General features: G+C 44.3%; 1 protein-coding gene across 2 annotated transcripts in view; it reads right to left on the reverse strand.

Moving 5' to 3' along the window:
• The window catches only part of SELENOT (selenoprotein T), a 229,691-nt gene that overhangs the window by 106,401 nt on the left and 101,065 nt on the right, over positions 1-22,225 (reverse strand). For both annotated transcript variants that reach the window (XR_014970712.1, XM_085634908.1), the window contains exon 3: positions 19,869-19,995. Coding sequence is in view for 1 of the 2 variants with exons in the window: in XM_085634908.1 (XP_085491034.1) it covers positions 19,869-19,995 (127 nt within the window). In the remaining variant the exon portion in view is untranslated. The remainder of the gene's footprint in view (positions 1-19,868; positions 19,996-22,225) is intronic.

Consider the following 22,225-nt stretch of genomic DNA (forward strand, 5'->3'; position numbering starts at 1 on the left):
AGAAAAGGATATTTAAACAGTAATGTCCGTCGGGCCGTTCATTAATGGCATGGAAACGTTACAAGAAAGGGCAATATGAGTGAGAGAACGGAGGAAAAGGAAACGGGGAACTGAGCAACTACATAATGAAATATAAACTAAAATTGATCTGAAGAAGTTAGAAGTGAATTATCTGCTGGCTGTACCTCGAGAGAGCAGAGAGAGTCTGAAGTAGAGACATTTGTGATGTTGTTCTTTACAACATGTTTTGATTATTTATGAATTTGTTGCTAGCTGTGTGGCACATTAAAGATCTGGTGCAGAATGTTGAACTATAAATTGTTCATTCATTTCACTAGATGCCACAGTGTTACTCTTTCCTCTGTGCTCCCCATTCCTTTTCCCTCCACTGCCTGTGTGCTTCTCCACTGTATAGTATGGCTAAAAATCATTGTGAAAGTCAACAGGTCTCATTGGCGAGACCTATTGGTTTGTCAATGCTGGTTATCCACAGCTCCAGGGACAAGAACTAGAGAGTTGCTCCTTTAATTACACAAACAGCCAAAAATCAATATTTGTATAGAAGTGAGTTTAAAAGAATATTTAGCACTGCGACTGGTTCAGGAGGACGTTAGTGACATTATCATTTGGAAGGATGTCCTGCTAATATGCAAGGAATCGGATAGCCAACTTTGAAATAAATGCCTAGTCTGGCTTTAAACATTTTTATTAAACAGCCGTTTGGAAAAGGATACATTTGCCAAAAAGATAAAGCAAAACTATTTATATTTGACTGCAAACCGACCGTTTCCATAGAGTTTGCAGATCGTACCCCTGGTTGACTGGATGCACATTTAGAGGACGTGGAACAAATTTCCCACAATAGTTTTTGTTTTTTGTTTTTAAAGGAGCAATATTGTCAAAGCAGTTGGTTTTAACTGCAGCTTCCTAGAATATTTATTTTTCAGTGCTTGCTTTTCAGTTCTTTTTTACATTACTTGAGGGTGGGGGCAGAAGTGCAGGTTCTGTGACCTTGCCACAAAAAACCCTGCTTCAATTTTACGTTTGAAGACCTTTACTTCCCATTCCCTTCCTTTTGTCATTTCCCCCCCCCCCCCCCCCCCCCCCCTCTCGTCCACAAGCTCCACAACATATTCACTCAGCAAAACAATTTATCAAGTTTACATGTGACGGGTACTTCACCGGTAGTGACCAGTTTTTAATTACATTTTAAAACATAAGGTGGGAGGATAAAGTCATGGGAGCTGGGCACTTCAAAGACAAACAGAGTGCAAAATGTGGCATGAGCCTCGCCAAAAGGGTTAGGGTAGATCGAGGGTTAGAGAAGGACTCCGAAACAAGTTTGGGGATAGAAAGGTCCAAAAATGTAGATAAGACAGCAAGATGAAAAATACTAAGTGGATAATGGTAGAAATTGTAAAAATGCAAAAGGACAGCTAAAACATTTCTAGTTAAAATCTCAAATCTATCAAATGCATTTATGACAGCCTTAGGAAAGCTATTCCTAGTCATTGGAAAAATGCTTTATTAATAAAGATGGCTCACCTGAGCAAGAGTACTAGCAACGCTTACAGTACTATATGCTGTACCTGGTAACAAAACAATAAAGAACTATAATACATAATGTTATAATCTCCATCTTAGCACTTGGTATAGCCCAACCTCCCCCTCCCACTCTGACCCAGTTGGTACGCCCGAGCTGTGGAAGCTCACCTTAGAATGTTGTGTAACGTAGGTTCTATGTGACTGAGGAGAGCGGATGACTAGAATAAAGAGAGTCACACTTACCTCGTGTGTGGTCTATCTTTTCATAACACTGGCGACGACTGCGGAGGGGGCAGCTGGTCATCTCCCCTTTTTTATGTGTTCTCTCCTGCTAAGTGCCCATGTACTAAGCAGTCTTGGGTTTTGGAGTACCATTTTCTTCTCCGGTGGTGACTCTGTTCCTCTACTCCGGCGCTGTCTGATCTGGCCAGCTGGCATCCCTGCTTCAGGATAAAGAACAACGATCCTGTCGAGTGGAGAGTTACGAGTCGCCTCAGCGTTTCCTGGAAGGAACTGTGACTGAGACATTTGTGGCGCTGTACTTTCTGTTTGGGTGACGCTGTCATCTGACATTATCGCTCCAGGTGGAGGGAGAAGGATTTCTGTCAGGAGGTGGAAGTCGAAACAGCGCTTCAGTGAAGGACCGGGTGTGTGCTCCGTGTTCCGTTCCCTTTGCTAGCGGAACAAATCGAAGCTCTCTAAGTTGGCTGCTGCGCTTTATTCCTGAAGTGGAGGTTTTCCTTCGACATCGTGTGGTAACTTCTGCCTCTGCGGTGTTCACCTCCGGCGCTGGTCTCCGTCCGGCTACTGCTGTTCCTGTGAGTCTGCCTTCCTGAGGGGGCGTTCTGCTCCGCCCCGTTGTGTCGTCTCCGGCGCATCAGTACCTCCAGGGCCGGTCTGCAGTCTCTGGTGTTTCACAGCGAAATCTTCCCCGGCGTTCCAATTTTCGACCTGTCTGAAGCCTCCGGACTACAAGTAAGGTCCAACCAGTTTTCTTTAATTGCTTAAGCTCGCACACGGTTGTGTGGAATACGCTTCGTGGCCATATATACATTTATTGATCATCCTCCTCTGTGATATGCACACAGTGTTGTGCATCTCTAAACTGTGCTTCGGCGTGTTCTACTGTGGCACGCACACATTCTTGTCAGTTTATGCCTTACTTAATACAAAAGTACCTCCCATGGTGTCTCGCACTCCTTAGTGCGTTTTATTTGGCGTGACTCATTTAATTGTTGGAAGGCATAATCCTGCTGTTGCTTTCTTTGCCTCCTGCATCAGTCTGGTTGCCATTAACTACACCTCCTCTATTTTTGGTCAAGGTTACAAGTGTTATAGCGTTCTTCTTGGTAACCTCACGAAATGGGCACTCCTGGCATGAGTCAACCTCCGTCTTTCCTTAACGACTGTGGTGATCCAGAGATACATTGGAAAGATTGGACAAAGCTATTTGAGTCTTATTTAATCGCCATGGGAGGTGAAAGATTCTCTCCTCTGCGCAAACAACACATCTTGTTACACAATTTGGGTGTTCATGGACGGAAAGTTTACGAAACCTTACCTGAACCTGAGTTGGAAGATGATGAAAATTTTGCTGTGTATGATATTACTATGATGAAATTGGAGTCACATTTTGGTGACAAGGTCAATGTGGTACTTGAACGCCATAAATTTTTTAGTCGCACCCAAGGAAAAGGGGAGTCGATTAATAATTACATAGCAGCCCTGAGAGGCCTTACACAATTGTGTGACTTTGGTGACTTGAATGATTCCCTTATAAGAGATCAACTTGTAAGGTGTACAAATAGTGGAAAAGTGCAAGAGAAACTGTTGGCGAAAAATCCATCTCTAAAGGATGCCGTTTCTATTGCACAATCGGTGGAGCACACCGCCAAGTGTGTCAGAGAAATGAAAATTAAAGAGGATGTCGTGGCAGCCATTCAGAGTGAAGGGCCAGAGAGAGAAGTTTGTAAGGTTAACAAGAGAGAAGAGAGTAAAAGCACACCATATAGTAATCCAGGAAGGGAGACCCAAGGGTTGAAATGTTTTAGGTGTGGCAGTAATAACCACCTGGCCAACAGCCCCTTTTGTACTGCACGGGGGGTATTATGTAAAAAGTGTAATAGAAGAGGACATTTAGCCAGGGTGTGCAGGGAGGGTTCTAGTTCAAGTAGCCCTGCTAGGAGTGTAAATACCAGTGGAGAATCACAAGCTAGATTCGTTTTTCAGGTGAAAGATAGCCAAGAAGTGGAAAGGACAAATTATCCCAAATGTGTCATTCTCATTGACAACAAACCTCTTGAGGTGTATGCGGACTCGTGTTCACCGTTTACGTTGGTTAGTCTAGCTGATTTTGAGAACTCCTTGGGGTGTGACAAGAGTATGCTGGTTCCCCCTGATATATCGCCGGAGGGATACACTAGAGACCCTATCCCTTTGGTGGGAATGGTTAGTAGTCACATAGACTTCAAGGGTAGAACCATTGTAGGCAAGGTGTATGTAGTGGAGAGGGGTGCGAACCTGTTGGGGTGGAAACACCAGAAAGATCTGGGAATCATCCTGGATCCCAACAATGAGAACCAGGTCATCCTAGTAGACATTCCCAATAGCAATAACCTTATACAAGAGGTGTTTCCCGACCTATTCACCGAGAAATTGGGAAAATTGAAGGAGTTCCAACACAGAATAAAAGTCAAGAGGAGCGCCAAACCAGTGGTCCACAGAGCGCGACCAGTTCCCTTCCGGTTGAGAGAAGTCCTCAAAAGTGAGTTAGATAAATTGTGCGACATGGGTGTCATTCAACCAATAGAGGCTTCAGAATGGTTGGCCCCTTTGGTTATTGCATCTAAAGCCAATGGAAGTGGTATTCGTGTTTGTGTGGACTTGCGCAGTCTCAATGACAATATCTGGGTGGAGAGATTCCCACTGCCCAATATAAATGAGATGCTAAGCACTATGGGGAAAGGTTGTTACTTCTCGGTCATAGACTTATCTATGGCGTACCATCAGGTAGAGTTACATCCTGAGTCAAGACCCCTAACGGCATTATCACCACCATTTGGGGCCTACATGTTCATCAGGATGCCCTTCGGTCTGGCTTCGGCCGCATCGGTTTTCCAAAAAGTCATGCAAAAGGTATTGGAGGGTACTAAAAATACGCTGTGTTTCCAGGATGACATACTGATGTATGGGGCAACGGAGGAGGAACATGATGACATCCTCAACACAGTGTGCCAGAGATTGTCTAAAGCGGGTCTAACCGTCAAACTGGATAAGTGCAAGATCAAAGTGACCTCTGTGGATTATTTGGGTCACACCATATCTAAGGAGGGGTTTAAACCAAAGCACAGTCTGATTCAAGCGGTCAGGGATGCGGCAAACCCTTCAAGTAAAGAGGAGCTTAAATCCTTCCTAGGCCTTGTTGAATACATGTCAAAGTATGTGAAAAACTTTGCGGATCTGTGTGAAGGCCTACGTGAACTTTTAAAGAAAGACAGAGAATTTGTGTGGGAGGAGAGACATAGTAGGATAGTTAAATCAATAAAAGAGTGTATCCTGGGTTCACCTGCACTAGGGTCGTTCGACCCACAGAAAAAAACTATCCTCACCACGGATGCATCCAATAAAGGTTTGGGCGCGATGCTGTCTCAAAAGGATAAAGGCAAAGATACAATTATAGCTTTTGCATCACGTACCCTAAACTCAGCGGAAAAAAATTATTCAGTCATTGAGAGGGAGGCGTTGGCGTGCTACTGGGCCGTCAATCATTTTAAGTTTTTCCTGTGGGGGATGCAATTTGTTATACATACAGACCATAAGCCACTGACCTTTATGTTCTCGTCTAAAAGTGTACATAACAATTCCCCGAGAATTTCTAAATGGGTCTTGGGTTTAGAAAACTACTGCTTTAAGGTGGAGTACCTCCCAGGTCCAGAAAATGTGATTGCGGACTATTTATCTAGGGCACCACTGGAGGATTATTCAAGTGAGGAACAGTTGGATGTCCCCATTTTAGCCATACATCTCCCTGCTTTAAGTAAAGAGGAATGGGACGCCAGTGTGAGGGAGGACAGTGAAATGAGCATTCTAAAACAGTTTATCCTCAATGGGTGGCCTGAGACTCGCTCACAAGTTCCAGATTCCATCAAGGACTTTTGGGAGGTGAGGTATGAATTGTCAATAGTGTCGGAGGTGGTACATCGTGGGAACAGAGCGGTTCCTCCCAAGAGTTTGAGGAACAAAATTATTGACTTGGCACATGAGGGTCATTTAGGGAGGAGCCTCACTAAGAACAAAGTTAGGAGCTATTTCTGGTTCCCAAAAATGGACTCTATGGTTGAACAAAAAGTAAGGGAGTGCATCAGCTGTGCTAAGAGTGACAAAAGCAAAGTCACACACAATACTCCCTTATCCCCGGTTGAAGTCCCGGAAATTCCTTGGACAAAACTAGCTGTGGACATTATTGGTCCTATGGAAATCCTGGGTACACAAAAGAGGTTCATGTTTGTTCTTGTTGATTATACCTCTCATTGGGTGAATTTCAAATTTACGTCATCTACCACGACAAGCAACCTGATTTCATTTTTAAAGAGTGTCTTCGTATATGAGGGCATCCCAACCACATTGGTGACAGACAATGGGGTGCAGTTTACTTCAGACACTATGAAGTTGTTTTTAGAGAATCTCAATATAAAGCATGAGAAAACTGCTCTCTATTGCCCAAGAGCCAATGGGTTGGTAGAAAGGGCCAATCGGCTTATCAAAGAGCACATCCAATTGGCCATCACCAGTGGATTCGATGTAGAAGATTCGTTAAGAGAGTGCATCTGGTCTTACCATACCACTCCCAATCTTGTCACAGGGGTGTCTCCTTTCGTGTGTTTAAGAGGGAGGGAACCCTGCACCAAAATGAACCCGGGGTGGTTGGGAGGAGGAAGAAGGGTAGTCCCCGACCTTGGTAAGAGTAGAGTGAAGATTTCTCAACACCAACGCAAATACAAAGGATGGTACGACCAGAAGCATGGCGTTAAAGCCCAGGAGCACAAGGTTGGCTCCACTGTACAGGTTAAGATGCCCACTCATGTTCCTCCAGGACGCAGCAAGTACCATACACACCAGGGTGTGGTCAAGTGTGGACGCAATGTAGTTCGTCTGGAGAATGGACAGACATGGAGCAAAGACAGAGTGGTTAACTCACCCCAACTGTGAAGCCTCTCCATTGTTTCCCCACATAAGGAGATGTGTTATAATCTCCATCTTAGCTCTTGGTATAGCCCAACCTCCCCCTCTGACCCAGTTGGTACGCCCGAGCTGTGGAAGCTCACCTTAGAATGTTGTGTAACGTAGGTTCTATGTGACTGAGGAGAGCGGATGACTAGAATAAAGAGAGTCACACTTACCTCGTGTGTGGTCTATCTTTTCATAACACATAAAAACAAGCATTGGCATTGCCAATAGGTCTCACCTTTGGGACCTTATAAGTGTTTAGCCATGCAACAGTTGCATAACTAAATACTTATAAGGTCCCAAAAGCGAGACCTATTGGCTATGCCAAGCGGCCGCGAAAGGGAAAGTACTTGCGTCAAGCGCAGCACGCGCGGCCGCGCACATGCACTGTACGTCTAAGTCTAGGCTGGCCTGGTAGCACTTTTTGGAGCCCTCTCAAAAAGTCTCGCCAGACCAGCGCATGCGCTGGGTCAGGGGAGACCTAAAAAGCTTACAGTACTGCCAGCTTTGTCACTTGTTATACTGAGCTGTTAAATTAACCTTCTCATTCAGTTGATATTTACAGACTATTTTACATAGGTAGAACTGAATATATAAACCGAGAGCTACCTACTGGGACAATAATTTATATCCAGTTTGTTTGCCATTGCTACATACACCGAGTTCTTGGAGATCAGAGTGGAGGACATAGATGCTCATCAAGTACAAACATATTTGTAATCCTTATTTAGTGACATTATAGTTGCCCTAATGAGGAGTTAGATGACCATCTCTTTCTTTGAGGTGTCTCCATTTAAAGAAAGCCGTGATAGAGGACACAAGACATTCACAATGCTTCATCACGATAGACATGAGCAAGTTTGCGAGAAATTATGTTTTTTATATTTGAGAAAATATATATTTTTGCCACACAAAGAATATGCCCACAATTTCTAAACAGAGGTTGTAATGGCAGCCCAGACCACCCTTTTGCCGGGAAGAGTAATATTTTAATGATGTTAAAGCTCAGTGTTCCATGAATGGACTTCGTTCGGACTGCACATCTAAGCAGAACAGGTTAGGACACATTCGATTTATAGAAGGGTTAACATTTACTGACTATTTTTAAATGTTTGTTGTAATTCTACAAAGATTAAGAGACGTATACCGACCGTACTGTTTCAGTGCATCTACCCACGAAAGACCGTGCTTTAAATGGGCAGGTACTGTTCGGTACCAAGTACCTGCACTTCGTTTAACTTGAAAGGGAGAATACCTGCACCTCTCAGCACTGCAGCAATACATTTAATGGGAGAGTACTGGCATACTACAGACAAGTACTGAAGCTTAATCTAGTAAAGAGGGTCTCCAACCTTTTCTGTAATAAGCGCTACTTATGGTCTATTAAAATTCTCTCTAGCTACTATTATTATTTGAGATGTAATAGACAACATGAGAAAACATTACATTAGTGGCCATCTTATGCAAGTTTACCAGCAGCTATCACCGCTGTGTATCAGGCACGGTTACTACCAGTAATGTGAAAAAGCTTTGTCAATGTGGAATGCCTCGACATTGGTAATACTTAACAGCCATTGGTGCAATGCCCTGCCACCACAGTTAATAGTAAAAAAATCTCATCCATTGCTATTTGATTTTTCTCATTCAAATATCAGCTTTAAATATAATTTTGAAAATGCAACCATTGTTCCCCACACATCAGCTTACGAGTTCCGAAAAGAAACACATTTGTCTAAATACGTGCTTTTCAAATTTGCTGCCCATATATCAATTCAACCAAGCACAAGCTTCCAATTTAGTGGACTAGGCTGCACAAAGGAGAGCTACTTACAAGTACATGGAGTACTACCAGTAGGTCACGGCCTACTCGTTGGAAAAGTCTGTTCTAGTAAGTGTTTAGCATTGTAACCAATAGGTTATGTTGCTGCTCATTTCATGTGAAAATATTCCGCGGAATCCATGCCAACAAGAAGCAATTAAGCTTATTTTACCTGCCCACAAGTGAAATTTATTAGTTTGTTTTGAAACTAGACCCCTTTCTAGGAGCTGATGACGCAGAGTTTGGCGGGAATCGGCTCGGCTGGAGACTGGAGTTGACAAAAGTCAGCGGCTGCCGCTGGGGAGTGAAACCTAGGTTGCGGTGGACTGCTTTTCTGGTTAGGCAGCTCTCCCGGGTGGTCGGAGTTAACCGTAGTTGCATCCGGTCACGGGTCTACTCGGTTTCCTTTCTGATGCCACCTCCTGCCGATGTCAATAACCCTCAAGTTTCCCTAGGTATTGATACTTTTAGGGCGGTATACTGATGTGGGTATAAACTGAATATACAAACGCTGGGGGAGCTGAAAAACCTACCTGGTTAGCCTGCAAAACGCCGGAACACGCCATTGCTGTCACCGCCACCGCCAAGAGTCACACCGTGCCAGAGTCAGCGTCGCCGCCCCGGGACTCCATCTCCCGGCAGCACTAGCGGCGGCGCGCTCATTGAACGCAGCGCCAGCGCCTGGAGGCGCACATAAGATCAGCTGAAGGCGGCAGAGCGGGGGGGAGCTGAAAAACCTACCTGGTTAGCCTGCAAAACGCCGGAACACGCCATTGCTGTCACCGCCACCGCCAAGAGTCACACCGTGCCAGAGTCAGCGTCGCCGCCCCGGGACTCCATCTCCCGGCAGCACTAGCGGCGGCGCGCTCATTGAACGCAGCGCCAGCGCCTGGAGGCGCACATAAGATCAGCTGAAGGCCGCGTCGCGGGATCGCGCGCGGGTCGGCGCCGGGGCTAAGCCCGGGCAAAGGGCGGGCCCTCTGTGGCCCTCAGTGACCGAGGTAGGCCGGGCTGGGCCCGGTCCCTTATTTCTCATTTTTCACATCGTAATTATTTGTTTGCATTCGTGCCCATTTGAGTAGAAGGGTAATTTGATGCAAGTACTGTGATAGCTATACTGCACCCTGGTCCTACCTGTTGTGCCAGGGACTGACTCAACTCCAGACTTTTATTCATTTTATATTGCTAGATTTCATTTTAATCACTGTGGAAAATGTCTAAAACTTTACGATCTGGAAGGGTAGTGGGAGAAAAACCTGCCCGGAAATTAACTACTATCCGCACAAGAAACAAGTCAGTAAACAACCCACCTTTGAAAGGACAATGTCAGTTATCTGAACTCTGGGATTTATCTGGTATAAAAAAACCTAAATGTGCGACTCTACATAATCCAGATACTAAAGTCTTGGAAGTACACGTACCAACTACCTCTGTGCCCCGATTTCCCCAGGTCCAGCAGGGGGCCCCCCAAACTATGGCAGGAGGGTCTCCCTTTCGGGACCCTACAGATGGGAAGTTGACGATTATAAGTGAGCCAGTGCACATACCATCGATCCCTCAGTTACCCATGAATGACAGGCCGGGGGATGACCTGTCTGCACTATCCATTGATTTGGAACTATGGGGACGCTACGTAAGCCCTGCTAAAGTGGAATCTCTGGAGCAATTTAAAGTTCAGGGGGGAGCCACCCCATCAGGGTTAATGCTGTATAGTAGCACCCCGTCGCTAAATAGTCATGAAATATCTGACTTGCTAAACTCTTCCAAGAGCCCCGACCTCAATCTCCTGGATAATATCTGCACTGCAGAAGCACGAGAAAAGCCGATCTCTGAGTCCATGATCGCGCTGGAACAACTCCTTGCTTCAATTTTGCTGCTTCTAGGGAAATTTGTAGGCAGCTCGGACTGTATCCTTGAATCAGTTACCCAGATCCTAAAGTTATTGCTGCAGAAAGTGCCGGATGCGAGTAAGGCCTCTCCCCCTAAGTCTGAACAATCTGTATCTGAGGGGAAATTCAAAGCCATTAGAAGAGAACTAGTTAGGAAAAATGAAGAGTTTTCTATGGTCCCTCATAAGGAGTTGCCTTATACTGCAGCCTCTAACTGTATCAAGAATATAGTCCTGGAGATAGAGGAGGAGGATAAAGTCTTGCCAGGCCCCAAAACGGTTCAGGAATTATTTCCTATCTTTGTCCCGGATGACGGAAAAGACCTCCTAGCCGACAAATCTGAGGTCAATGAAGAAAAGAGAAAATATGGTAAACAAAAAAGTACCAAAGCCAGTAAGAGGAAACCTATTCGAAAGTATAGAAAGAAGAAGCAACGGAGGATCATTTTCCAAAAATGTACAGAGACAAGGGAGAATGAAATAAGAAATGGGGAATCCTTTTCTACTGCTTTAAAAGTGGACATGGGTGTGAATTTATCCTCTTCAACCTCGGCGGAGGAGGAAATTGAACAAGGCAGCCTGCCTTCTCAGGAAGATTTACCACAAATTGGGGGCTCTCTCCCAGGCTCTCCTTCTCGGAGTGCTCTTGGAGGTCCAATTTCTAATCCATCTGGGTTTTTAAACCCTTTGGCCCCCCCCTTTGTGGTAACAATTGACTCTGAAAATTCTCGCCCTCCGGCCCGGCCTGTAAGTACGTCAAAGGCCCCTGTGGATGTGCGTGTACTAGATTTTGTTCCATTATTTGATACTGACCTCTTATTAAATAGAGCCTGGCTCCTCAAGCGTTTCAGTGAGGTTGAATGTCTCTATCACATTCAGTCTAGAGACATTGAACTGGTAACTTTGTTGGGTGGTAGTCGGGTTTTGAGTATTCGGGTGAAATTTTATTCCCCTATCATAACAAATTTGATACTAGAACAGGCTGAAAATTTTCAACGCTTAGGTATTGATATTCTACCTATCCCTACCCCAGGCAAGCCAAACTCTTTCGATAAGCAGGGGTTGAGGGGTGATGAACAAAACGGGGTAACCTCTCCTCTGAGAGACCTGAAAATTTGGGTTTCCAGGGGAAAACGCACAGTATCGCACGTGAAGCCTCTCCCACTAGTTGAGAATTTCACACTCAATGATGACAATAACCGGTGGAATTGGCTCCATAGTGCATTATCAACAAAAAATAAGGATAACCCCAAATTGTTCCACCATCTTTAACCCAGCTTTAAACATAATTTCTTGGAATGCGGCCGGATTCCATAGCAGCCCGGAGAAAATGACCTTTTTATCCACTCTGGAGGCTGATATATTGTGCATCCAGGAAACATGGTGCACGGATAGGTTAACGCCTTTAAAAGATTTTTATGTTTTGGAAGTTCCGGCTGCGCCCTCTAAGAAAGGGCATGCTAGGGGGGGGCTCGCTTGTTTACTGTCAAATAAGTTTCAATGGAGATTTGCCCATTATATTGACTCCAGTAGACTTTTCCACACAATAACATTAGAAAATATGTTCCATGACAATGCAAAATATCCCATGGTAATTTTCAATGTGTATATTCCGCCTGAGGAATGTTTTAATGATAAATTGCAGCGGGTTCTCCAGTATATGGATAAGATAAAAAATTCACCTCCTTTTCCTGTAATTTTGCTTATCGGTGATTTGAATTGTAAAGTTTCAAACGCTAGTCTAAAACTTTTCAGGGATAAAGCTAAGGAGGAAGCACATTGCATCCCCCAGACGCTCTTCCCTGAAAACTTAAAGACAAATAAAAGGGGGAAGATCTTGTTAAAAGAATTAGCGATCGGGGATGGTATTATCTTAAATGGAAGATTTCCATCCGACGTCCCCGCAAATCATACCCACAAATCCCCCTTTGGGTCATCAATTTTGGACTATGCTATCGCCAGCTATAGTCTGTTTCCCCAGATTCTTGACCTAAAGATCACACCCACGACTCTGAGCGACCACAGTATATTGTCACTATCAATTTCGTTAAATTCTATGAATACGGCATCCTGGTCGCTAAATGGCAGGGAGGCTACCTTCCACTCGACATCTGGAAGATGCTTCAGGAATAATGCTGCCATTAATGGGGTGCAGGAGCTACTGACCGATACCCTTAGGGAAATAGAAGAGTGGAACGGAAATGAAATAGTTTGTTTTGAGGAATTCATGGTAAAGATCTTATTGAATGTTAAAAAAACTGTCCCCCCTAGGAAAAAAGGAGAGGTAGTTTCTCTAACTCTCCGTAATCTGAATAGGGAATTAAACAAACTAATCCGTGCACAGTACGTCGAAAGGGTACTGGAACGTGGGAAAGATATCGCTAGGTTAAAAAGAAAGAGAAGCAGACTTAAGCTAAAAATTAAAAGGGACAGGGAGGATGAAGTATGGATTAAATTAAGGGAATCTGCTGCTTATGGCAACATTAAAGATTTCTGGGCAATAATTGGGAAAGGATGTGGTACTCGCCACTCCCCTACTCCCTCAGCTATACCAGAAGATCTATGGTCCTCTCATATCCGAGAATTATATGCAGGGAATGGGACCACAGGTGTGGATAACTTCATGTATGCTGCCCCTGATGACTCGGTTTTCTTTCCCTCTGAGAAGGAAATCGAGTTGGCTATAAAAAATATGCGATCCTCTGGGGCTATGGGACCGGATGAGCTTCCGATGACGGTCCTAAAACAAGACCCTTCAACCTGGAGTAAAATCTTGTACCCCCTGTTTAGGGCATGCCACCTTTCTAAACGTGTCCCTGCATCGTGGAGAGGAAGCATTCTGGTCCCTATCTTCAAAAAGGGAGCAAGGGACAGTCCCAGTAACTATCGCATGATTGCGCTCCTCGACTCCATCGGAAAGGTCTTTGCGAAATGCCTCCTGAGATCTCTTTCTGATTGGGTCGAGGAGCGCAACATCTTGCCGTTGGAACAGACTGGCTTCCGAAGGGAACATGGCACTCTGGACAACCTGACTGCCCTTCAGGTTATTACTGATAAATATGTCCAGGTGAGAGGGGGTGTTGTATACGCCGCCTTCATTGATTTCTCCACAGCGTTCGATAAAGTAGATCGGGGAACGCTGTGGAGAAAATTGGCGAGGATGGGTGTCCCTACTCCCCTGCTGGAATTGGTGCGGGCTCTGCACACTGAGACCTGGTGCAGGGTCTTAATGGGGGGCGAAAGGGGGCTGTCGGCCAAAATACCATCTCAGAATGGCCTTAAACAGGGCTGCTTATTGGCGCCCCTGTTGTTTTCCCTATACACAACTGACCTCCCTGCAGCTGTGTCCCATAGTGAGGGGATCGCACCGTTGATAGGAGGGGTGCCAATAGCCTGTTTGATGTATGCCGATGATGTGTTATTGCTTGACTTAACTCCCGTGGGTCTGGCTAATCGGCTTCAGGCTCTTCAGGACTTTGCTGGGGAGCATCATATGAAGATTAATATTAATAAAAGTAAAGTGATGTGTATTGCTGGTAGGAAGAAATGCCGATCGACAAATTTTGGTTGGGCTATCGGAGGGCTTAGATTGGAGGTCGTAACTTGTTATACCTTTTTAGGGAAAATATTCTCGGTCAATATGAGCGAGAATTCTCATATCGAGCATTGCTCCCGCAAAGCTCTTGCCCAAGGCAATGGGTTAAAGTCCCTATACCTGGCAACGGGGAAAAGACATTTTTCTAGCCTTCTAGAAGTATTTAGAGCTAAAATCCCCGCAACCATCTTGTATGGTATAGAAATAATTGAGATAAAATATTGGGACTTTTGCCACAAGACTGAGGGAAAACTCCTAAGATCCCTCTCGAATCTTAACAATGCCTGTCCACTGGCTGCTTGCAGGCTGGATTTTGGACTCAGGAGTGCCTGGGTTCAGGGGCTGTGCGCCTTAATAAGATGGGTAGCCAGCTTAGCCAGAGCGAGAGAAGGAACCCTGCGAGTCTTACTCAAAAATGAACTTTTGGGCAATTTTAAGGAGTTCTCTAAACTTGTTAGTAATTTTAGAAGGGCTGTGAAAATCCTTAGACTGGATGAAAGCGCTCTTTTCTCCTATTCTCCCACGCAGTTAAAGCAGGTCCTCAGGGAGGCTTCGTGGGAGTATTGTTTTCTATCTGACAAAAAAACAGTTGGAGATAAAAGGAATGTGGAGCCGCTGATCTCCTCCTATAGGTTGAAACAGCCCCAACCATACGCCCTGTGGAACCTGCCACACGGGATACGTAGGTTTTGGTTTTTATTACGTTATGACTTAATCCCTCTTAACGTGTTGCTGTCTAAATGGCATGGCACTTCACCGTTGTGCAATCTATGTAAATTAAATAACCAGGACTGTATGCATGTACTTTTGATTTGTCCTATGTTACGTAGCTTGCGCAAGCGATGGCTTAAAGTAATTTGTCTTCGCCTCAGCATTGTCACTTTACAAGATTTTCTTCATGCACTTTATTGCCCACCAAATGAAATGTTCTGTGCTTATGTTTTTAACTTTTTTAAAGGATTTTTAGCTATTTATTAAATTCTCTGGAAGATTGTGCCGGCCCGGCCTTGTGGGACTGATGGCTTGCAGTGTACCTATTACGGTCCGAATACTATGTTTTTATAATTCTTGTACTTGTGATGACTGTGTTGCTTTGTCTGTACATGTTTATGTGGCCCTCTTTGAGAGCCAAAACATAATAAATAAATTTGAAAAAAAATTTAGACCCCTTTCTAAAAGAACCAAAAATTATGATTGTTAACGTCAACATTGCTGCTCCACTTAAGCACACCCTAAATCCTATTCATTGAGAAAGCTGACATTGCAGATTTTGGAGACCTTGCAGTCGTGACATCCAAGCCACTAACCCTAAAGTCCTATATTGCAACAGATATCATTATACCAACGTAGGCTTGTGTGCTTTTGAATGCTAGCTAGTCCACCACAGTTTGTTATTTTTTCGCGAACAGATTGTGTGCAAAGATACCAGCAAATTGCTTTTCAGGAAAGCAGGTCAAACAAACCCGACAGGTCTCTTTGGCGCATAGATGTTCAATTTACAACCACAATGACAAAATTGGTGGTTTGAAAATGGGCGAGAGGAAAACCGTAAATAACATCATACTTCAAATTGGCTGATCTAGATGTGGTCTTCTTGGAATCCACACCTCGAACTGCTTGTTCAGCTTAGTATTAAACAACCAGCAAAATAAAAAGGGAAAGAGTTATCTTTGGGTCAATCACCAGTACGTTTTAGGTCACAAAAAACTGACAAAAGAAAGGAAAAGGTTAAAAAGAAAAAAAAAAAAAAAAAAAAAAGTTTGTAAACAGCGATAAAAAAAAAAAAAATAGGTTGAGAAAGAAAAGGGTTAGGATTACCGTAACAAAGGATAATTTATGAGATGGAGTTAAAAATCAGTGTAGAGGTAAGAATGAAATAATTAAGAGAAGCAATAGTTCAAGTAGGGATAGACAGTATGTTACAGTAAGGATAAGGGGCACAGGTGTAGGTATAGCGTGCAGATAATGTTATTGTAAGGGTCAGGGACAGACTAAGGAAATGTGCTTTAGTGAACACTAGGATAAGCAGCAATACATAGCCTAGGTTCAGTGTTAGGAAAACTTTAGGGTGGTGATGCCCTACAGTTACATTTAGAAGTTTGGGGAAACAAACATGGATTCAGTTAGAGACTGGTTCATATTTTTATACAGGGAAAAAATAGGGATGCTCATAATGTAAAAAGATAACCTTGCCCAATTTTCCACTTTTAGCATTCTCAAAGAAAGTATATATTTTCACTAAACTGTCCCATATTTTTAAACTTTCGACATAGATTAATTCCTGTATGCTTAATTCTTACTCTCCCAATTTAAGAAATTAGGAACTGCTTTTATGATAACCCCCACTTTTTGGATGGTGCTAAGCTGTTCTTGACTAGTCTGAATGGGATACTGCTAATCAGGACCCCAGTCTATCTGCTTTCTCCCTTACATTGTTATGTTCAGTACATCCCAGATTGGATACTAGGGTACCCTTATAAGTCCCTAGTATATGGTACTAAGGTACCCAGGGCAAAGGTACCCCAGTGGTCCCCCCCATGAGCTGAAGCATGCATTTTGCTACCCATGGGAGACCATTCAAATGGGAAATACAGGCCTGCCATTGCAGCCTATGTAAGCTGGTGCCACTTACTAAAGATATAGGTTTCCTATATCTAGGGTCACTGCACTTAAAATCTATAAGTCACCCCTATAGCAGGCCTTAGCAATCCTGAAGGCAGGGTGCTTGGTTTTAAGTGTGAGGGTGCCCCTGCATGAGTAGGACACCCCTACAGCCTACAGAGTCCATTCTCCCAGGTTGCAAGTGAAGCAGCCATATACTATATAGAGGGGCACCGCGTAATTACGCGATGACCATCACGAAAGTGGCTGCAATGAATCCTATCATGTTTGGTATCAAACGTGTTGGAATCATACCCCCACACTGTAATCTGCGTGAGAGGTGGGATTCCAAGCACTGGAAGAGCCCTCCGGCTCTCAGTGTTCCAGGTCCCAGCCTTCTAGACCAAGACAGCACAAAATGGTTGCTGCCGACCAAAGTCCAGATTCTGCCCTCCTGTTGCTGAGCCAAGCTTGAGCAAGGGAAGGCAGAATAGGCATCTTGTCACAGAGGTGTGACCACCTCCCAGACAGGATTTAGTGTATTGGGGCAGGGTGGGTGAGCTTGATAGCGCCACTCAGTCTGCATGAGGGGCACACTTGGTGCCCCCATACATAGTCTAGTTCAAACCCGCTCTGGGAGCCGTTGACTCACACTCTGGCACGAAACTGGACAAAAGATATGAGAGTAATCCATCATTCAGACCCCCGCCATATCCAGACCCTCTCTGGGAGGGTTCCCTGAATCGTCCCAATCCTTTCCTTAGGGTACTTAAGGGATTACCTGTGGATGAGTCCCTAGATTTGTCGTGGGACAAGATTCAGATCAGACACCACTTTGTCTTCTACCGCCTGGGCATTATGGCCTTCGCTGGACTTAGTTTGGGCTCAACTTCATCTCCCTTCTAGTCTGCTGCATCATCTGTGCCTGTGCACCAGACAGGAACCTTCTAAGGCCTATGGGCATCAAAGACACCTGAAGGAATCTCCCTTGAAGTGAAGGAGTCACTACCCTGCTTTTGCAGGCACCACAACCAAGTCGACCGGTCTGCTGTTCGCGAGCGCCTCCGGACTCCAAAAGGTTCTGCAACACAGGTGGTGGTTCTCCACAGCTTTCGAGGCCTGTCCTGCCCTCTTACCAAGTTTGAGGGTAGTATCCCTCATGGGGGCTGCAATAACCAAACCCCTGTGCACCGGGTCAACTTGCAAAGTATTGTTGGCTCCAAGTAGCCCCAGCCTCAAGCATCTCTGGTGACCCGAATCTTTGGCCACACCGCATAGTTTTGCATCCTTGCCTGCATCTTTTGGTGAGCTGCTTGAGGTACTCTCGTGACTCCAGTGCCTCCGGCCTGTAGGTCCATTTGAGGGTCACCTTTGTTTCTTTTGAGCTCCCCAGATTGCTCAGGGCCTGCCCAGACTCCCCTGCTTGTGGCGAGTCCCCTGGACCTTGCTGGTCTCAACATTGCACCTTCTTCGACTTCTGCATTGGCTGCATTTGCCAAGGGTTGCTGGTGCTGCCGCCAGACACCGACCCCTCAGCACTCAACAGCCAACGTGGGACAACTTGTGCATGGCTCCTGGTCTTCCTCACAGTCGCCTGGTCCTCCCAACTGCAGAGTCGAGGTCCTTGTCAACTCTCCTGCAATTCCAGACATTGGTGGGCATTCGTCTTCCAGATTTCATGGTCACTCCTGAGTGACAGACTGTCCCCTCTGCTTGCAGGTACCTCTCAACTAGAATCCACCTTCCGATTCCACCGGACACTTTCCCATTCAGCAGCGGCACTTTCCTGAAGTCCTCCATTGGGTTCGATGGCGGTTTCCGACACCGCTTCACACCTATACACCCGGCTTTCCTGGTGTGGGTAACATGGGTACTAGGGTATCCACGGGTGGGGTGGATCTCCAACCCTCTGTCTTCCACGGGGTTTCTTCAGGGTCCACTGGGAAGGTTCATTAATCTTTCAAAATCCAACTGAGACTTAAAAGTAGAATTGTACAGAGCATGCGGTCGTGTTCCCACACTGCACACACTCTCCGGGGGGTTCATAGTCACTCACCTTGGGTGGTTCCCTGGATCCCCAGCACTTCTACGTCCGCTCTACATTGTCTTGACCCGAGTCATGGCTCTTATACCACTTTTAGTATATGGTTTCGCCCCCCCCCCCCCTTCCCGGGGACCACTGTGTATTCTTTGCTATTAACTGTATTTTTATGCAAAGTATTGTGTGCATTGCGTTTATCTCTGGGTAGGAGATATCTAAATGTGTTAGAGAGTATTCTATACTAAATACATATTTTTATAAATACCTTGTGTGGTTCTTTTTCACTTAATCTAGACTATTTGATTGCATTCTGGTAAAACAAGCTCCTTTACACTCCTTCTGGACTAAGCCTGAAGGCTGCTCTCCACAGCTACCACGTCGAGAGCTTTCTAAGGTTGTCTAAGACCTCTTAAATCACCATAATGGTGGTCTGGACTGGTGCAGGGTGCCCACTTACATTAGTGGGCATCATATACCAGGCCAGCTTCTCACACCCGATCGTCTTTTAGAACTAGTTGTAACTGCTACACTTCAAAAAGGACTGAAAAAAAAGTTACTTTGAAGAATTCAGACTCTTCATATCTTAATGAGGGACCCAACGGTAAGTTTACATTCCTCCTGTAGAAAATGGCCCCTACTGACGAGCCCTCTAACTCTCCCAGCTGAGCAGTCACATTTTTCCTACATATAGGGCTGGATCATCATGTATGCTTTGCAAAGAGCTGGGTGTGTGTTGTGAAGGAGTGCAAGCAAGATATAAAAAGTTGTCCACCTGTAACCATTATTATACAGCTGGCTTCTGTAACTGAGTCACAGTGAGTGCATCACCTGAAAAATAGTGTTAGACTCAGTATAATGCAGTTGTTTGCCTCACAGCTTATATTGGGCAAGTCTGGATTGACTCATCACCCTGAAACACTTGATTCATAATTTGTTGTTCAACAATACCTTATCTGACTAAAATGCAAATTATACCAGAGAACCACCAACGTTTTCATCAAATACAGATTGAATACCACAGCTGAATTCCCAAACATTTCTAAGCTTCAAACACACAATATCCTTTACCAAACCCACAAGACAATCTCAAACTCAGCAAATCAGAGAAATCAACGTTTGTAAAAGAAAATGACAAATAAAATGTCTGCTGTACCTTATTTTCTTGACCCCAAATCCAGAGTCCAGGAGCTTGGATGCCAAATAATGCAAAAGGATCTTTTCCCACAACTATTAGGCCAATTAATATGATCTTAAAAACGGACAGGAAGGATGCTATGTGTCTGTAGGGAGAAGAAAATAAAGTCAGTAGAAAATATGCATCATAACGGATTAAAAAAAAATATACATTTGATTGATTTTTCATTCTTTCAAGTTTATAGAAACATGGATATATGCATCATAACTGATGAAGCAGAACTAATTTCACTCAAATGGACAATATATTGAGGCCGCAGAAGAGGAGACCCCAGTGGTACAACAGATAATGTGCATTATTGATAACTTAACATAGATGGAATAGGAAGCAGAACTCCAGTTCTTGAAGATTTTAAAGCTCTTCAAGTCTGGCTTCACAATTCAAAGATTTACGAAGAAACTTGCCATAGAATGTGCCAATGCTTCACTCCTCATGGATCGGCTCTTTAAAAACATCTGGGGCCGTACTTTAGTTTTGGCGCATTGAAGGGAAATGTACTGTATTATAATGATTGCACTGCCCCAAGCGGCAACCTGCACTTTTGAAGTGGTTTAGAGATTCCCTTCCCAGTGACTGCACCTGCCTGACAGGGGATGTCGGTGGGGGGTCCAAAGGACCCCCTATTACCTCCTGCAGAGTACTACTCTCAGGAGGCACACTGACATTGCACCAACTTTTAAATAGCACACTATCGGTGCGCCTCCTGAGGGCTACTTTGACTCTAATAAGGAGTGGGCACAGAGGCAAAGGGATTCCCTCATTTGCATGGGGCACACCCCCATTCAAATGAGGAAGCGCCCCTTGAATGCGCTGGCGCTGTATGTGCGCCAGCGCTATCGGTTTTACAGAAGGGGCCGCACAAGTGTTTGCGGACACTTATGTAATACCAAAGTGCCCCGGGGGCACGCAAAACAGGCGCAAATGCCCATTGCACCCGCGGGGCACGTTGTGTAATACGGCCCCTGATACTTTACCTTTATTTAATCCTTTTATGGTCATTATCTGGAGTGAACTTATTAATTGCTTCACTTACTAAAACGGTTTTGTAAACAAGACTTGCACGATTTATTTTAAATACAGAAACAGTATTTAAACTAGTGTGTAATTCAGACATTAACATACAATGCAGCACTTTCGCAAATAGAGATGCTAGTGCAATCGGTCTCCCACAAAAAATGCGATTGAGGCTACCGCTTCCACTCATACTCTGAGGAGTCAATAAGAACAAAGACCTGCTGACAGGGCATATGGAATAGGCTTCCTAGCACAAGTGAAGGAACATGCATCCAATGTTGCAAGGATGGTATAGCCGGCACAAGCCTGGACTCTATATCCAACAGCTGGTCCAGGTGTTTTTAAATATGTAACATGTGGAGCTCGTTACAGGTGGCTACCTCTATGCAGGACACCTGTGGTTCTTTAAGACTCAGGAACCTCCAAGATTATACAGTCTCACTGTCCATTAATTGATTCATCACTTAAATGATGGCCATTATAATCTGTGGCAAAAAGGGGACATTTACAGCAAATTAGCAACATTCTTTGAGAACATCTGTGGTTGGTCAGGATTGATAAATTACATCTTTTTATATCTGGAATAGGGAGGATGAACAATTGAGGGAATTTCTCCTTTGGATCAATTTGACGACACCTGCCAGGTACGTAGGGGCTAGAAAGATAAGAGACCAAAGAAACTATTCTTGACCCAACAACTGGATGAGGAAATAATGCACAGCATATGAATCCAGAATAAATTCACCCTGCAAAATCTTAGATTAACAGCTTAAACAAATAGAGGCACACTGAATACATAGTCTAATTTATTAATAAAGAAAAACATTAAAAGATCGATTTTTATACTTTTATACCAAACAGACAGCAAGAAACCTATTGCTCCATTTTTCAGGTTGCCAACTCAAACGTAAACAGGAACGAGTTAAGTTCGGCAACATTTTAAGACTAAGGAGAAATTGTTCATCTATTGCAACTATCTTATGAATTTTGTAGATCTGAAATATTTTTTTTAATATTATCTGGGGATTCAAAACGCTTAGTGAGGATTCAAAACGCTTAGTGAGGCAATCATGTGAAAGAAAATTCTACCACAGCGAGTCCATTTTCAACAGTGAAACAAAAAAGATGAATTTCTGGTATGTGTTATACGCCACTCTACCTTTAATAAGATCAGGAATTAAATGAACAGCCATAACTCGTAACTCCCGAGAAGAGGACACCAAGCCATTGAGGCCTTGGTTGACTTTTAATGAGAGTTAAACAAGTTAAACTGGTAAATAACGTTCCTGTTGCTGGAATAA

Source organism: Triturus cristatus, chromosome 11 (assembly GCF_964204655.1).
Source record: "Triturus cristatus chromosome 11, aTriCri1.1, whole genome shotgun sequence".
Classification (NCBI taxonomy): domain Eukaryota; kingdom Metazoa; phylum Chordata; class Amphibia; order Caudata; family Salamandridae; genus Triturus; species Triturus cristatus.